This window comes from Oncorhynchus mykiss, chromosome 18, assembly GCF_057628025.1.
Source record: "Oncorhynchus mykiss isolate SJ-2025 chromosome 18, ASM5762802v1, whole genome shotgun sequence".
Lineage (NCBI taxonomy): Eukaryota > Metazoa > Chordata > Actinopteri > Salmoniformes > Salmonidae > Oncorhynchus > Oncorhynchus mykiss.
Window position 1 is genome coordinate 41,024,369 of NC_143039.1, and position 17,272 is coordinate 41,041,640.

At 42.0% G+C, this 17,272-nt stretch overlaps 1 protein-coding gene across 1 annotated transcript in view; it reads right to left on the minus strand.

The window, feature by feature from the left end:
- LOC110496796 (oxysterol-binding protein-related protein 10) overlaps positions 1-17,272 on the minus strand; it is a 138,834-nt gene that overhangs the window by 106,246 nt on the left and 15,316 nt on the right. Inside the window, exon 2 of the mRNA XM_036952521.2 lies at positions 1,124-1,299. Within this exon, the coding sequence (XP_036808416.2) occupies positions 1,124-1,299 (176 nt within the window). The remainder of the gene's footprint in view (positions 1-1,123; positions 1,300-17,272) is intronic.

Below are 17,272 nucleotides of genomic sequence, written 5' to 3' on the forward strand. Positions count from 1 at the left end.
CAACCTGTGTGTGATTTAAGCTGCGCCTACTAATCTTAGTCAACTCATGAAAAGCTGCTACACTCAAGGGGGTGGGCATTGTTCCCCATCATTTGGTTTAACTCTGGCAAACTGAAGTTTGAAATAAAATGCCCCCATCCCAATGAAACGAACGATTTGTAAGCCACTAAGTATAGTGTTTAGACCTTCCAAGCAACACAACATGCACCCAACTAGCTTCTTTGATAAGGACCGTAATTTAACCTTCTTTCATTTAAGCAGTATCTAATTCCATATCTGCATTGTAGACAGTGGATCCCTGTACTCCTGCATTGATTTACTACAATGACTTATTCTCTGTGGGACTATCACTTGCTCTGAGCTCAATAGATGGATCCTACATCATCCACAGATCTAGGGCCAGTTATTTTGGTAGCTCTCTTGGCGAATGTATGGGGACATTCCAGAGACTGAAGCAGAGCAACAGGTAGACTCTCGCTGAATCAGTGGATACAAGCATAGGACTAGAGCCGGGACGATGCCAGAACCGCGACACTCGTTAGTATCGTGCCAAGGAAACAAAACACAAAGCGGTTTTAACTCCCTTAGGAAAACAGCCCTAAGCTTGGAAACAAACATCCTTATGTTGTCATCCAGAGTCAACATTTTTGTTTTTTCAAGCTATAGCACACAATATTTGATATACAGCAGGTTTTTTAAAGGACCAAAGAGCTTGGTCTGCTTCGTGTTTTTATTTTTGCCATGGAAAAGAATATTGCGGTACTGGTATCGTCCCAGTCCTACTTCTGACAAACTCATGTCAAATGTGGGAAATGAAAGTTCGTAATGCAACTCATTACATTTTTTTGAAGCTAAGTTCTAACATTCCAGGTTCAATTTCATTATGTGCTTTTCCAAAACAAAAGAGATGTTTTTCGGCAGTTGCACAATTTAAGCTGCTCAAGTGGTATCACTCTATGACGTAACTGCAAAACACCCATTAGGAAATGCACACATCCCAATGTCCCCATGCAATCTCCCTGTATGCCCAATCTCTGACTAGGCAGCATGTCAAATAAATACTTAATATTATAACAGTTTCATTTGAGGAAGCTGAATAATTGGCAATTAAGTGTCTGCATACCTCTGAGCTTGTAAAGCTCGCCATTGAACGAGTTGACGATAAACATGTGTGGTGCCTCATCACTCTGGACAACCGATGCACCAATCAGAGGCAAGGAGCCCCTGGGCTTCTGGCTCTTTCCCTGTTCATGTACAAAGTACTGCAGCTGTCCCAGCTCTGGATCCAGCACAAAGTACCTGTATGAGAGGGTGAGAGAAAAGGGAGGCATAGTGAAAGAGAAAAGAAAAAGAGGGGAACAGAGAGGGAGAGATTTTTTTTTAGGTATTGATTCTTTACGTACTCATCATTGTTTAATACGTCTGCTATTACTTTAGCAGTAATGGCAACTGCTAAGTAATAGAGTCATGAGAGAGAGAGAGAGAAAAAGAGAGCAAGAGACACATGCACACCAGTGGAGGAAGGGGAGGACCATCCTCCTCAGTGAAATTTCATTTTTTTTTTATAGTGAAACACTAAAAGTTATCATTTTTAAATAAAGCTATACTAAATATATTCATATGCCACAACATAATTGATTAAAACACTGGTGTTTTTTGCAATGAAGGTCTATAGTAACTTCAACAGCACTCTCTGTGGTAGCACAATGGTGTAGCCGGAGGACAGCTAGCTTCTTGTCCTCCTCTGGGTACATTGACTTCAATACAAAACTTTGGAGGCTTGTAGGCCTCGCCCCCTTCCATTGACCTACATGGTAATTATGACCATTTCCGCAGGATAACTTCCAACAAATCAAAGCTTTTGCAGTATAAACTGACATGTTGTCCATCCCATCATAGGATTAGGATCAGAGAATTAACCTAGTGTGTTGTATTGGGGTTGTGTCGCAGAGTATTATTGGAGAGAGATTGAAAGTGATAGCTGAGCATTTCTTGGATATTATTCAATTCAAAATAGTTTTTTCAAATTACATGAGACGGAAGAGGTAGATTATAAAAAATAGTTTTCTTGGTTTTAGAACTTTATTGTAGTGTCCAGTTAGTGCAATCTATTTCAATTTGCCTTGCTAACTTTGGGGCAAGTAGCAGTAGCTAGCTAGCTATCAGCTCGCCGCCAACGCTACCGAAAATGTTGTTGACTTTTACCCCTTTCATTCTCTGGGGTACACGGAAAAGGTACGAATTAAAACGAAGGGTCGACCTATGCCTGAGATCAGTTTCATGAAGAAGGATGAAAAAGGTGAGGACATTCAATACGAATTGGTATCAAACATACAGTGCCTTGCGAAAGTATTCGGCCCCCTTGAACTTTGCGACCTTTTGCCACATTTCAGGCTTCAAACATAAAGATATAAAACTGTATTTTTTTGTGAAGAATCAACAACAAGTGGGACACAATCATGAAGTGGAACGACATTTATTGGATATTTCAAACTTTTTTAACAAATCAAAAACTGAAAAATTGGTCGTGCAAAATTATTCAGCCCCTTTACTTTCAGTGCAGCAAACTCTCTCCAGAAGTTCAGTGAGGATCTCTGAATGATCCAATGTTGACCTAAATGACTAATGATGATAAATACAATCCACCTGTGTGTAATCAAGTATCCGTATAAATGCACCTGCACTGTGATAGTCTCAGAGGTCCGTTAAAAGCGCAGAGAGCATCATGAAGAACAAGGAACACACCAGGCAGGTCCGAGATACTGTTGTGAAGAAGTTTAAAGCCGGATTTGGATACAAAAAGATTTCCCAAGCTTTAAACATCCCAAGGAGCACTGTGCAAGCGATAATATTGAAATGGAAGGAGTATCAGACCACTGCAAATCTACCAAGACCTGGCCGTCCCTCTAAACTTTCAGCTCATACAAGGAGAAGACTGATCAGAGATGCAGCCAAGAGGCCCATGATCACTCTGGATGAACTGCAGAGATCTACAGCTGAGGTGGGAGACTCTGTCCATAGGACAACAATCAGTCGTATATTGCACAAATCTGGCCTTTATGGAAGAGTGGCAAGAAGAAAGCCATTTCTTAAAGATATCCATAAAAAGTGTTGTTTAAAGTTTGCCACAAGCCACCTGGGAGACACACCAAACATGTGGAAGAAGGTGCTCTGGTCAGATGAAACCAAAATGGCAACAATGCAAAACGTTATGTTTGGCGTAAAAGCAACACAGCTGAACACACCATCCCCACTGTCAAAAATAAACATATCCAGGTGTTAGAATGGCCAAGTCAAAGTCCAGACCTGAATCCAATCGAGAATCTGTGGAAAGAACTGAGAACTGCTGTTCACAAATGCTCTCCATCCAACCTCACTGAGCTCGAGCTGTTTTGCAAGGAGGAATGGGAAAAAATTTCAGTCTCTCGATGTGCAAAACTGATAGAGACATACCCCAAGCGACTTACAGCTGTAATCGCAGCAAAAGGTGGCGCTACAAAGTATTAACTTAAGGGGGCTGAATAAATTTTGCACGCCCAATTTTTCAGTTTTTGATTTGTTAAAAAAGTTTGAAATATCCAATAAATGTCGTTCCACTTCATGATTGTGTCCCACTTGTTGTTGATTCTTCACAAAATAATAGAGTTTTATATCTTTATGTTTGAAGCCTGAAATGTGGCAAAAGGTCGCAAAGTTCAAGGGGGCCGAATACTTTCGCAAGGCACTGTATGTTAGCTGGTTAGCCTTTCATCAAGCCGCCTGTATTGGTGACCTCGCCTGGTTTTTAGAAAGTGTGAGCCATGGGCGAAAGGAGGGTACAGTGACCTGAAGAACATCGATCGTTCAGCTAAAACGGCAAAACAAATGCAGGGAGCATATTAAATGTCCACATCAGATTTAGCCTTCTGGGAAAAAGCTGCATCGATCATGGCGAAGGTCTGTGTATTCAAACTGTGCAACACTATGAGAAAGTAAGAAAACAAGCATTTCGCTACACTCGCATTAACATCTGCTAACCATGTGTATGTGACCAATACAATTTGATTTGAAACAGGGATGTTTTCAAGCGGCTTATCAACACCACTGCGTTTTTGGACATGCAAGAACTGGCTTTTAGAAGACACGACGGAAGGGAAAGTTCCGCTAACAAGGGCAACTACAAGGAGGTTGCAGAGGTAATTGCACATTTTCTGGGATGTCGAAATCAATTCAGAATGCTTCCATCGCATCATCCATTAAAAGTTAGATTAAAAAAGAGAGAGAGGTTGATGCAGATAATGTTTTTCACCCGCTCAAGTAAGCTTTCCACTTTCCTCCGGTATTTATTTAGCAAAGATGATAACACATAATCACTCCAGACAGACACAAGCAAAAAATCATTACATAAATGGGGTAGCAACCTTGGCTTCACCTAAACATTAGAGCTCTGACATGCTGGATGGGATGAAAACGAGACGATTTTTCAGTCTGATCAACTCTAGGCTACTACGTTACTAGGAACAGCTGTATTTGACACGTCAAATAACACAGTTTAATTGTAGAATGTTGTGCTGGACCGAAACTTCTGGTATTAGCTAGGTAGCCACTTGTTCGCCTGTTGAAATTGAACTTCAGTTCATGAAAATAAATAGCTAGCCAGCTAATAAACCCTGTTGCCCAAAGCTAACATTATAAGCAGCCAGCAAGCTTCATGAGGCTCGACCGGACTGGGTTATGTGTTGTGAAGCTAGCCACAATAAGGATTAGGCACAATATTGGAATTTGCTGTTTGCCTTCAAAAGTACCTCTTGAAAGTGATGCAGAAGGTTACAATTGGTGGAATCATGCCATATTTAGAACAGATAATGTCAAACAAGGTTGGAATGTGAAGCAATGAAATGGGGTATCAGTCTACTCTGTAAAACCCACAGAACACAACTGTGAAGAGTTTACGAAAATACTAGCATTGTAGCTCTTACTGCAGGACTGTGACTGTGTGAAACCCCTTCCCAGTTAGCATATTGTGTGTATTGACATTCATATGGCACTGTACAGTTTTACCTAAGGATTGGGGATCAATGAAATGGGTAACAGTTTACTCAATACCCAATATATTTTTTCCCCAATGTCCTCCTCAGAGTTTTCAGACTCAAACATCCATGCAATATTGTTTTTCCTCTGGAATAGTGTTCAATACACATAGGATGACAACAAATGTAGCTCAATTCACAGTTTTAGAGTCCCACAATAAGAGCTACGAAACTAATGTTCTCTGGGTGTCACAGAGTAGACTGATACCTATGGATTGTGGATCAATGACAAGGGGTAAGGCTGTACAGTGAAATAAGTATGCCCCAATGCAATTCTAAAGTATAATACATCCAGTGTGGTTTCAACAGATTTGTCAAATTAACAAATGATTGTCTTTTGTTGATTTTATATAACATTTGAAACTTGTTTAGCATGACACTTATTTTGAAGGCGAAACAAAGTTCACTATTGTGGCTAATCCTTATTGTGGCTAGCTTCACATAGATTGGTCTGACAACCATCAATCAAATAAGAACGGTCTTATGAATTAGGGTTATTTTAGATGACACCTAGCTATATAGTTAGCTAGCTAACTATATAGCTACTGAAACAGATTGTCGTTTTGCTATGTTTTTGGGGAAGAACATTGTTTGCATCCATGAGCTAGCTAGCTTTTTTAAATGACCAGCACTGTAGGTGCGCGAGACCTGAAATACGAGGGATAGTGTAATCATCTGAAATACGAGGGATAGTGTAATCATCTGAAATACGAGGGATAGTGTAATCATCTGAAATACGAGGGATAGTGTAATCAATGTGTAGTAACTACGTAAAACGTATTTGACGTGTATCTTTTTTGACATGCAAAGACCCAAACGGCGTTCCATAGCATACAGCCTATGTGCCCTGTCCATTTTTTCAGGGTAAACTAATTGGTCACGTTGTTTTTAATGGTCAATTTGTATGTATGTCAGGAGAAAATGTGAATGTGATGAAATTAGTCTTATATTCAAAATTGGGCTGGCTAGGCTGCCTATACGTTTTCAACCCAAAATGATTCACTGGAAATAATCAATACAACATAGTGATGACAGATGAGTTAATTTTTTATAAGGCACAGTTGCATAAGCGTGCATGATGCAAAGATGCATAAAGCAAGCTCAGCCCAGTGAGTCCTACTGTCTAGCAGTTGTCTCTGTGAAGAGGAAATACCCCTCCTAATCTAGTCTAAATATAATTCATATGAACAAGTATAAGGTTGCTGCAGTTTGAAAGGGTTTTCATCCCCCCAGGTCCAGGAGTTAAAAAAACAAACATGTGACCTGATTAGGAAAAACTGGTCCCATCAAAGTCCTTATAAAACCTTTTTACAACTGATTAATCACTGCCATAACTCTGGACCCTAAGGTTTCCTGGTTAGGTTAATAGATAAGGGAAAACTCTGGGCCCCAGGGGGTAAAAATTGCCCCACCACTCTGGGACCTAATGGTGCCAGCAGTCTGCTTGCAGTTGTCAGTTATCGTCAGGTATGTGGATGATCAGGGCTTTATTCAGGAACGTTTCTTTGGCTACTTTGATGTGTCAAGTGGGCAAGATGCGCAGTCTGTGTTTGACTTTGTGAATTTTGAGATGTTTGAGTTCATAGAGAAACTCATTGTCCAAACCTACGATGGTGCAGCTGTAATGGAATGTATCTGCTATTTGTATTTACAGCTAAGTGCCCTGATTAAGAGATGACCATTCCACAACCATTGCCAACTCTCTCCTGACATGAACCGAAGCCACGTCTCATGTGCCCTCTCATCCACTGACACATTGAATGTTTCCTCTCCAAGCACTGTGAGTACCCCTATCAATTTTCTCTCATTACTATATGTAGAGTCAATCACATACACAATCACATTATTACACATCAATGATTTTACTCCTTACTTGGACTAAATCATTCTTAGCTCTTTTGTCTGTGTTTGTGTTATTGTTTATCTACCCAGTCAAATCCTGTCCAGCACTGAAGTCAAGGCTCTGAACAGCTCAACTCATGCCTCATACCCTCATTCAATCACTGTGGTGATCCTTTCCCAACACAGTAAGTAGCCCTCTCATTCACATTCCCCATAACATTGTATTATAAATAAAAGGTCTTTATAAAATGCTTTAGGTTAAAATAGTAGATTTCTGAAACACACTTTGTCGTTCCATGCATTCCGTGCCGATACCGTGGGTCTCCCATCCTCCTCAATGTTTCCACCACTCAAATTCCTCTCACCTTTCATGCCAAAATAGATATTTCACAGGGGCTCTTCATTATAGAAGCTTCAGCCATATTACTGGGCTTATTAAGAAGTGACTTCAACACCTACCCACTAGCTATCCCAAATGACCCAAGAAGGCATTAGAGTGTATAGGTACCTTGAGTGGAGAGGCTGGAGCTCACAGCTCGCCAAGTGAAAATTAAACAGAATCAGACAGGTTTGTTACCTTTGATTATTGAATGGCCCCAAGCTTAGGCCTAATTTAATTTCAGTCAGAGCCTGCAACATGACATACACAGAGCAAGTAAAGGACACACCCACTCCAGTCCTGGCTATGGGACAGTACCAGTTTGTCACCTATTAGGCTGACTTGTCACAACAAAGCATTCATGACATAGACAGTGTGTTACCCTGTTTGGTTGGCCTTTCATTGTATGGCCATCTAGACCCTGAAGTGTTATTACCTGGAGATTCCCTTACAGCCGATCAATCGTCTCTTTCCAAAGTGCGATTAGAGAAGCACCTCTATTGACCAGGCTTTGGAACAAGCCGAGCGAGTACTTACAGGTCAACAGCACCCACAGACAAAAACCTCCACACTGCTACAACCAGAACAGAGAGCATCATCATAGACCGTTTTCACATTGACGATGGACACTGGAGAGATTCTCGAGAGACATTACTATTGTCTAAACGTGCGAAATTCTTACTTTGCAAGTTACTCACCCCCCCCCCCCCCCCAAAAAAAAAAAAAAAAAATTGCCCCCCCTTTGAGCAGAGCAGTGTAAACAAAATGTTCTTGTTGAGCTCAAAACTCCTACAGTATAAATGTATAGACATGTTCGTTATATTTGAGGCTTGCTTTATTTCGTTTTTACTGAAATTGCAGCCTGTCACATTCTGAAATTGTCGCAGTAGCTGCTGGCTGTAATGAGCCACATAAAACCATTGAAGCCCATTCCCGGGCACAGTTTTTTTAAATGTTGGTACTACAGTATTTAAAAAAAAACCAAGATATGTAAATCCATTTTTAGATAGTAGATCATCAGGTTTTCATTTGTAACGTGTGGTGATTTCAGAGGTGGCACCACAATGTGTGGTGGTGGTGGGGGGGGAATTGTTTTCCTGGGGCCCGGAGTTTTTCCTGATCTGGTAGGCTAACCTGACCGGGTAAACGTCAGACCCTAGTTGTATGGGATGACATAGTAATAAATCAACTGTAAAAAATAGACTACGATGGGACCAGCATTTTTCTAATCAGGTCATAAATAAACTCCTGGCCCTAGGGAGGACGAAAACAAAGTCCTGTCAAACAAATTATGAGGCAAATCAGTCTAAACAACAGTACTTTGTCCCTCTTAATGCTGTCTTGTCTATTTTTATTAAACCAACTCAAAAGTGCTGGGACAAATGTCAACTCCCCACACATTTACGGGCAGCCCTGCTGTGCTGATTTCTACAATGTGGATTGATGGAAATTGCCACACAATGCTACAAATGAAGAAACATAACCCATGCATGATCTACAGTGCATTCGGAAGAAATAGACCCTTGGACCTATTTCACATTTTGTTGCGTTACAGCCTTATTCTAAAATGTATTAAATTGTTTTTTTTTTCTCCTCAATCTACACACACACACAACCCCATAATGACAAAGCAAAAAGAGATGTTTAAATGACCTAAAACATCACATTAACGTAAGTATTCAGACCCTTTACTACTTTGTTGAAGCACCTTTGGCAGCAATTACAGCCTTGAGTCTTCTTGGGTGTAACACTATAAGCTTGGCACACCTGTATTTGGGGAGTTTCTCCCATTCTTCTTTGCAGATCCTCTCAAGTTCTGTCAGGTTAGATGGAAGAGTCACTGCACAGCTATTTTCAGGTCTCTCCAGAGATGTCTGATCAGGTTCAAGTCCAGGCTCTGGCTGGGCCACTCAAGGACATTCAGAGACTTGTCCTGAAGCCACTCCTGTGTTGTGTTGGCTGTGTGCTTAGGGTCGTTGTCCTGTTGGAAGATGAACCTTCAGAGCGCTCAGGATCTGACTGCTGGAGCAGGTTTTCATCAAGGATCTCTCTCTCTCTCTTTGCTCCGTTCAGCTTTCCCTCAATCCTGACTAGTCTCTCAGTCCCTGCTGCTGAAAAACGTCCTCACAGCATGATGCTGCCACCACCATGCTTCACTGTATGGATGGTGCCCGTTTCCTCCAGACGTGACGCTTGGCCAAAGAGTTCAATCTTGGTTTCATCAGACCAGAGAATCTTGTTTCTCTTTGTCTGGGTCTTTAGGTGCCTTTTGCCAAACTCCAAGAGGGCGGTCATGTGCCTTTTACTGAGGAGTGGCTTCCGTCTGGCCACTCTACCATAAAGGCCTGATTGGTTGAGTGCTGCAGAGATGGTTGTCCTTCTGGAAGGCTCTCCCATCTCCACAGAGGAACTCTAGAGCTCTGTCAGAGTGACCATCAGGTTCTTGGTCACCTCCCTGACTAAGGCCCTTCTCACCGATTGCTCCGTTTGGCCGGGCGGCCAGCTCTAGAAATAGTCTTGGTGGTTCCAAACTTTTTCCATTTAAGAATGATCGAGGTCACGGTGTTCTTGGGGACCTTCAATGTTACAGAAATGTTTGGTACCCTTCCCCAGATCTGTGCCTCAACACAATCCTGTCGTCTCGGAGCTCTACGAAGAATTACTTCAACCTCATGGCTTGGTTTTTGCTCTGACATGCACTGTCAACTGTGGGACCTTATATAGACAGGTGTGTGCCTTTCCAAATCATGCCCAATCAATCAAATTTACCACAGCTAGACTACAATCAGGTTGTAGAAACGTCAAGGATGATCAATGGAAACAGGATGCGTCTGAGCTCAATTGAGTCTCATAGCAAATGGTCTGAATACTTGTGTAAAGGTAGTTCTGTTATGTTAATAAATTGGCCAAAATGTCTAAAATTTTGGGGTATTGTGTGTAGATTGGAGAGGAAAAACTTTAATTTAAATAAATTTTAGAATAAGGCTTTAACATAACAAAATGTGGAAAAAGTCATTGGTTCTGAATACTTTATGAATATATGCATTTTATTCTTGGGTGGCGGGAATGGGCTTCCATATCAAACAGCTCATCTTAACTTCCCGGTGAATTATACCCACATTTTCAATGGCAATTTTCTTATACCCCATGTAGCCTAATGATTTGCATGATATTTATTCAAATGAAACATGGTTTGTTGTAATGTTGTAAGGTAGGCCTACTGTACATTTATATGTGTTGGAGGAGTATTTGTTCATTTTTGATAGGCTAACCTTACTTGATGAAGACATGTTGTTAGCTTTATTAACTAGCAGTAACTTAGCTTGCGTATGGCTAATGCCATGTAACTGGCTAATGTTATGTTCCATTAGCCGTTACAGGATAGGTACTGTTTGGCATAGCCAACAGATCCGACCCGCTTGCTTACAAGCTGCACTAGGTGTAACAGTTGGGATAATTGGACAATTTGGATGGAGTATTACGCATTTCTCAACCCTGGATTGAGGTATGTTTTCCGAGTCATATCTCTCACCGGTTCTGTGGTGTCTTAATCGACATAGGAATGCTGTCCAACCCTATTGCAGCTGTAAGCAAGAGGGTCAGATCGGCTGGCTATGTTTGGCGTAGGACAGAGCATTTGGCCAACCTTAACCTGCCGATACGATCTTTGTTCTTGATTTCGGGTCAAACATGGATGTTCTAAAATGTCTCTGTCCAGTTGCAGGTGGTTTGTTTGAAAAAAATTAACTAGTATTAAAATAAATCAATTTTTGCTCAATGAAGCAATCCAACAATGTGTTCACCGCCATCTTGTCCATTTCTTTCATTGATTGAGACAGGTGGGTCCACCCCAAAGTGCCACATGAGGGAAGATTTTATACATCTATTTGATAAGCTATTTGCCATGCGCATTTCCCTAACTGCACGCTTAAAACAAAACACACAGCTCATTTAAAAAAAAAAATAAGTTAATTATCCTCTGTGGCCAAATCATGCTCTCTGGTGTAGTATTTTGAATGATTTAATTTATTTCTGTATCGGCACGAGTACTTAGCTCTCTCATTTTGGCAAATGTAATTAATTTTACTGGATTCCAAGCTTGCATCAGCTGGTCTTGGAGCTTGTTGCTTTGTTCTAGAGGCTCATTTAGCATACCAGCCTATTTTAATCTATTCATACGTTGTTTCATTAGGGCAATTTGTATCTTGCAGCAGAAGATGTATCTGTGATAATGGTCATATTTCACCGGCCCCTTTGCATTAACACTCAAGACAGCTTGAACTAAATCTCTGGTGTTCAATACATTTCGTGTGCGTGCACATTGCATGCTTCCCAAAAGGGAATGTTGTTCTGACTTAAGCTGGTGATAAAATTGTCAACTTTACGAGACCTTAACAGTCCACAAATGTGCATCAGACTCTAAATGTGGGCAATGATAGCTGGGTCCTTCACATTAGCCATTTTCCCATTAATCCTCAGGATTTCCATAAAGTGTAGTGCCATCTGGAAATGGATCCCACACCCACGACCTCCCGCTCCATCCCAAGAGAATGTGATTAATGTGTGCAACGGGGATCTTTGTGCCTGGGTCAGTATTTCAACCCTGACACAGTCAGCAAAGAGCAGGATTTATAATTGACCCCAGATATAGTCCTGGCCCCGTCAGTGGAAAACAAATGGTAATGGTGTTAAAAGTGATGGATAGTGTAACCTTACTCCTTACTAAACAGCCAGTTGTTTCAGTACAATACCATGACAACACTGCAGCACACTGTCCCCAGGTGAAATCAAATTCATGGCTAAGTAGCACACTAGAAACTGTAACAAAGCATGGGGAAACTATCCTCATACTTCCGAGACATCCCTCTCACACGACTCCTGGTTCAACTCCAATAGCCCAAAAGGACATCCTACTGCGGACACCAATTACCAGGAGGCACAAGGTACCCACACTGGACAGAACTATGTTGAACAATGATTGATAACCCAATGAAACAGATACTTTCAATTGAGCTCCATTCTCCTGAGGGCCTGATGTCCAACAGTCCCAACTCAAGACTATCAGTCATAGCACCACTCTATGGGGGCGGAAGAAGCGGAACACCAAAGTCGAGGTGGGTGCGATCTTTCCTGGCTACCCAAACACCTTGCTTCGGCCAGACGCTAGGCCCATGGACGTTAGTTTTTTTGCCGCAATAAGTCTGGATCTGAGTACCTCCTCAATGATATCTAGAACAAAACTATTTCTAACCATCCTGATTGGAACCAGAACCTGATGGGTTGGCCCAGAGCCAGAACATACATGGGTAATTCAAAGCAGCGATACTCTGATTAGTTAGAGATGATCCAATCGCATGACTGTTTTGCACAACACCACTAATTTTGATTTCATCAAAAACAACTTCAACAATAGCAGTCTCAGACTGAAGTATGTAGCAAACCTAGAGGGGGGGGGGGGAATCAGTTTGAGTCGTCAGGTATTGTTCAATCATAGTGGTGAGCAGTGGTACTACACCCAGCACTCCCAAAATAGCATTTCAATAGGGAATACTACTGGAATTAAACTAATTATTCTAACTAACTAATTAACTAATTATTCTCCACCATGATAATACACTCAAAAGTGCTTACTGTTGCACATTCTTTCACATACACAGACAGCAAGGCATTTCCTAACGGTATTAACATTGACTTTGCTAAAGGGAAATGCATATCAGCACATTCTGGGTCTCCTCCAGAGCTCTTGCATGAATACGCAAACAGCATGAGGAAACTGATGGATGGGGATACCGGAGGATAGACAACATGAGGGGAGACTAACACAAACAGAGGAAACTGAAGGATGGGGATACCGGAGGATAGACAACATGAGGGGAGACTAACACAAACAGAGGAAACTGAAGGATGGGGATACCGGAGGATAGACAACATGAGGGGAGACTAACACAAACAGCATTGAGGAAACTGATGGATGGGGATACCAGAGGATAGACAACATGAGGGGAGACTAACACAAACAGCATTGAGGAAACTGATGGATGGGGATACCGGAGGATAGACAACATGAGGGGAGACTAACACAAACTGAGGAAACTGATGGATGGGGATACCGGAGGATAGACAACATGAGGGGAGACTAACACAAACAGCTGGCAGACTGTATAGCCTAACATAACTGAGAGCAGCTTAATAACTTTTATTTACAAGGTTGCCAAATACCCATTGGAGCTTACATCTCATCTTCATATATTTTGACAAAATAGACAAATAATACCATCCATACAGTACTAGTCAAAAAAGTTTAGACACCTACTCAGTCAAGGGTTTTATTTTATTTTTACTTTGTAAAATAATAGTGAAGACAAACTATGAAATAAGACATGGAATAATGTAGTAAACATATATATATTTATCAATCAAATTAAAATTATATTTTATATTTCAGATTCTTTAAAGTAACCACCCTTTGCCTTGAGGACAGCTTTTCACACTCTTGGCATTTTCTCAATCAGCTTCATGAGGAATGCTTTTCCAACAGTCTTGAAGGAGTTCCCACATACTGTATGCTGAGCACTTGTTGGCTGCTTTTCCTTCACGCTGGGGTCCAACTCATCCCAAACCATCTCAATTGGGTTGAGGTCGGGTGATTGTGGAGGCCAGGTCATCTGATGCAGCACTCCATCACTCTCATTCTTGGTAAAATAGCACTTCCACAGCCTGGAGGTGTGTTGGGTCATTGTCGAGTTGAAAAACAAAATTATATCCCATTTGGTTTGCGCTTAGTGGGACTGGCATATCGCTGCAGAATGCTAAGGTAGCCATGCTGGTTAACTGTGCCTTGAATTCTAAATAAATCACTGACAGTGTCACCAGCAAAGCACCATCACACCTCCATTCTTCACGGTGGGAACCACACATGCAGAGATCATCCGTTCAACTACTCCGCGTTTCACAAAGACACGGCGGTTGAAACCAAAAATCAAACATTTGGACTCCTCAGACCAAAGGACAGATTTCCACCGGTCTAATGTCCATTGCTCGTGCTTCTTGGCCCAAGCAAGTCTCTTCTGCTTATTAATGTCCTTAAGTAGTTTTTTTTTTTTTTGCAGCCATTCAACCAGGAAGGCCTGATACACGCAGTCTCCTCTGAACAGTTGATGTTGAGATGTGTCTGTTACTTGAACTCTGAAGTATTTCATTGGGATACACTTTCTGAGGCTGGTAACTTTAATGAACTTATCCCCTGCAGCAGAGGTAACTCTGGGTCTTCCTTTCCTGTGGCGTCCTCATCAGAGCCAGTTTCATCATAGCGCTTGATGGTTTTTGTGACTGCACTTGAATAAACTTTCGAACTTAACATTTTACACACTAAGACATGAAGATCAGTCAAAGTAATGGACTGTCGTTTGTCTTTCCTTATTTGAGCTGTTCTTGCCTTAATATGGACTTGGTATTTTACCGAATAGGTCCACCTTCTGTATACCACCCCCTACCTTGTCACAACACAACTAATTGGCTCAAACGCATTAAAGAAGGAAAGAGATTCCACTAGGCACATCTGTTAACTGAAACGCATTCCAGGTGAATACCTCATGAAGCTGGTTGAGAGAATGCCAAGAGTGTGCAAAGCTGTCATCAAGGCAAAGGGTGGCTACTTTGAAGAATCTAAAATACCATTTTATGGTTACTACATGATTCCATATGTATGACTTCATAGTTGTGATGTCTTCACTATTATTCTACAATGTAGAAAACAGTAAAAAATAAAGAAAAACCCTTGAATGACAATGTGTCCAAACTTTTGACTGGTACTGTATATACAAATGTATGGACACCCCTTCAAATAAATGGATTTGGCTATTTCAGCAATACCCATTGCTGACAGGTATATAAAATCGAGCACACAGCCATCTCCATAGACAAACATTGGCAGTAGAATAGGATGCCACCTTTCCAACAAGTCAGTTCATCAAATTTATGCTCTGCTAGAGCTGCCCAGGTCATCTGTAAGTGCTGTTATTGTGAAGTGGAAACATATAGGGGCAAGAACGGCTCAGCCGCGAAATGGTAGGCCACACAAGCTCACAGAACGGGACCACCGAGTGCTGAAGCGGGTAAAAATTGTCTGTCCTCGGTTGCAACATTTACTACCGAGTTCCAAACTGCCTCTGGAAGCAACGTCACCACAAGAACCGTTCATCTGGAGCTTCCTGAAATGGGTTTTCATGGCCGAGCAGCCGCACACAAGCCTGTGTGGGAAGGCACTTTCCTGTTTCAGCATGACAATGCCCACGTGCACAAAGCGAGGTCCATACAGAAATGGTTTGTCGAGATTGGTGTGGAAGAACTTGACTGGCCTGCACAGAGCCCTGACCTCAACCCCATTGAACATTTTTGGGATGAATTGGAATGCAGACTGCGAGCCAGGCCTAAATCGCCCAACATAAGTGCACTCAAATAAATAAACATCCTCAATCTACACACAAATCTGGGGAAGGGTACCAAAACATTTCTGCAGCATTGAAGGTCCCCAAGAACATAGTGGCCTCCATCATTCTTAAATGGAGGTAGTTTGGAACCACCAAGACTCCTCCTAGAGCTGGCCGCCCGGCAAAACTGAGCAATCGGGGGAGAAGGGCCTTGGTCAGGGAGGTGACCAAGAACTCGATGGTCGCTCTGAAAGAGCTCCAGAGCTCCTCTGTGGAAATGGGAGAACCTTCCAGAAGAACAACCATCTCTACAGCACTCCACCAATCAAGCCTTTATGGTAGAGTGGCCAGACGGAAGCCACTCCTCAGTAAAAAGGCACATGACTGCGTGGCCATGTACGCATCCAACTCAAATCATCAAGTTTGCAGACGACACAACAGTAGTGGGCTTGATTACCAACAACGACGAGAGAACCTACAGCGAGGAGCTGAGGGCACTTGGAGTGTGGTGTCAGGAAAATAACCTCTCACTCAACGTCAACAAAACAAAAGGAGATGATCGTGGACTTCAGGAAACAGCAGAGGGTGCACCCCTCTATCCACATCAATGGGACAGCAGTGGAGAAGGTGGAAAGTTAAGTTCCTCTGCGTACACATCACTGACAAACTGAAATGGTCCACCCACACAGACAGTGTGGTGAAGGAGCAGCAACAGCACCTCTTCAACCTCAGAAGGCTGAAGAAATTTGGCTTGTCATCCAAAATCCTGACCAACTTTTACAGATGCACAATCGAGAGCATCCTGTACGGCAACTGCACCGGCCTCAACCGCAAGGCTCTCCAGAGTCTGCACAACGCATCACTACCTGCCCTACATGACACCTACAGCACCCAGGAAGGCCAAAAAGATCGTCAAGGACAACAACCACCTGAACCACTGCCTGTTCAAACCGCTACTATCCAGAAGGCGAGGTCAGTACAGGTGCATTAAAGCTGGGACCGGGAGACTGAAAAACAGCTTCTATCGCAAGGCCATCAGACTGCTAAACGGCAATCACTAACTTAGAGAGGCTGCTGCCCACATTGAGACACAATCACTGGACACTTTAATAAATGGATCACGAGTCACTTTAAACAATGCTACTTTACATATCTTACATTATTCATATCATATGTATATAATGTATTTTATTCCATCTATTGCACCTTGCCTATGCCGCTTGGCCATCGCTCATCCATATATTTATATGTACATATTCTCATTCACCCCTTTAGATTTGTGTGTATTAGGTAGTTGTTGGAGAATTGTAAGATTACTTGTTAGATATTACTGCACTGTCAAACTAGAAGCACAAGCATTTCGCTACACATGCATTAACATCTGCTAACCAAGATGAACAGAGCAAAATACAGAGAGATCCTTGATGAAAACCTACTCTAGGGCACTCAGGACCTCAGACTGGGACAAAGGTTCACCTTCCAACAGGACAGCAACCATAAGCACACAGCCAAGAAAATGCAGGAGTGGCTTTGGGACAAGTCTCTGAATGTCC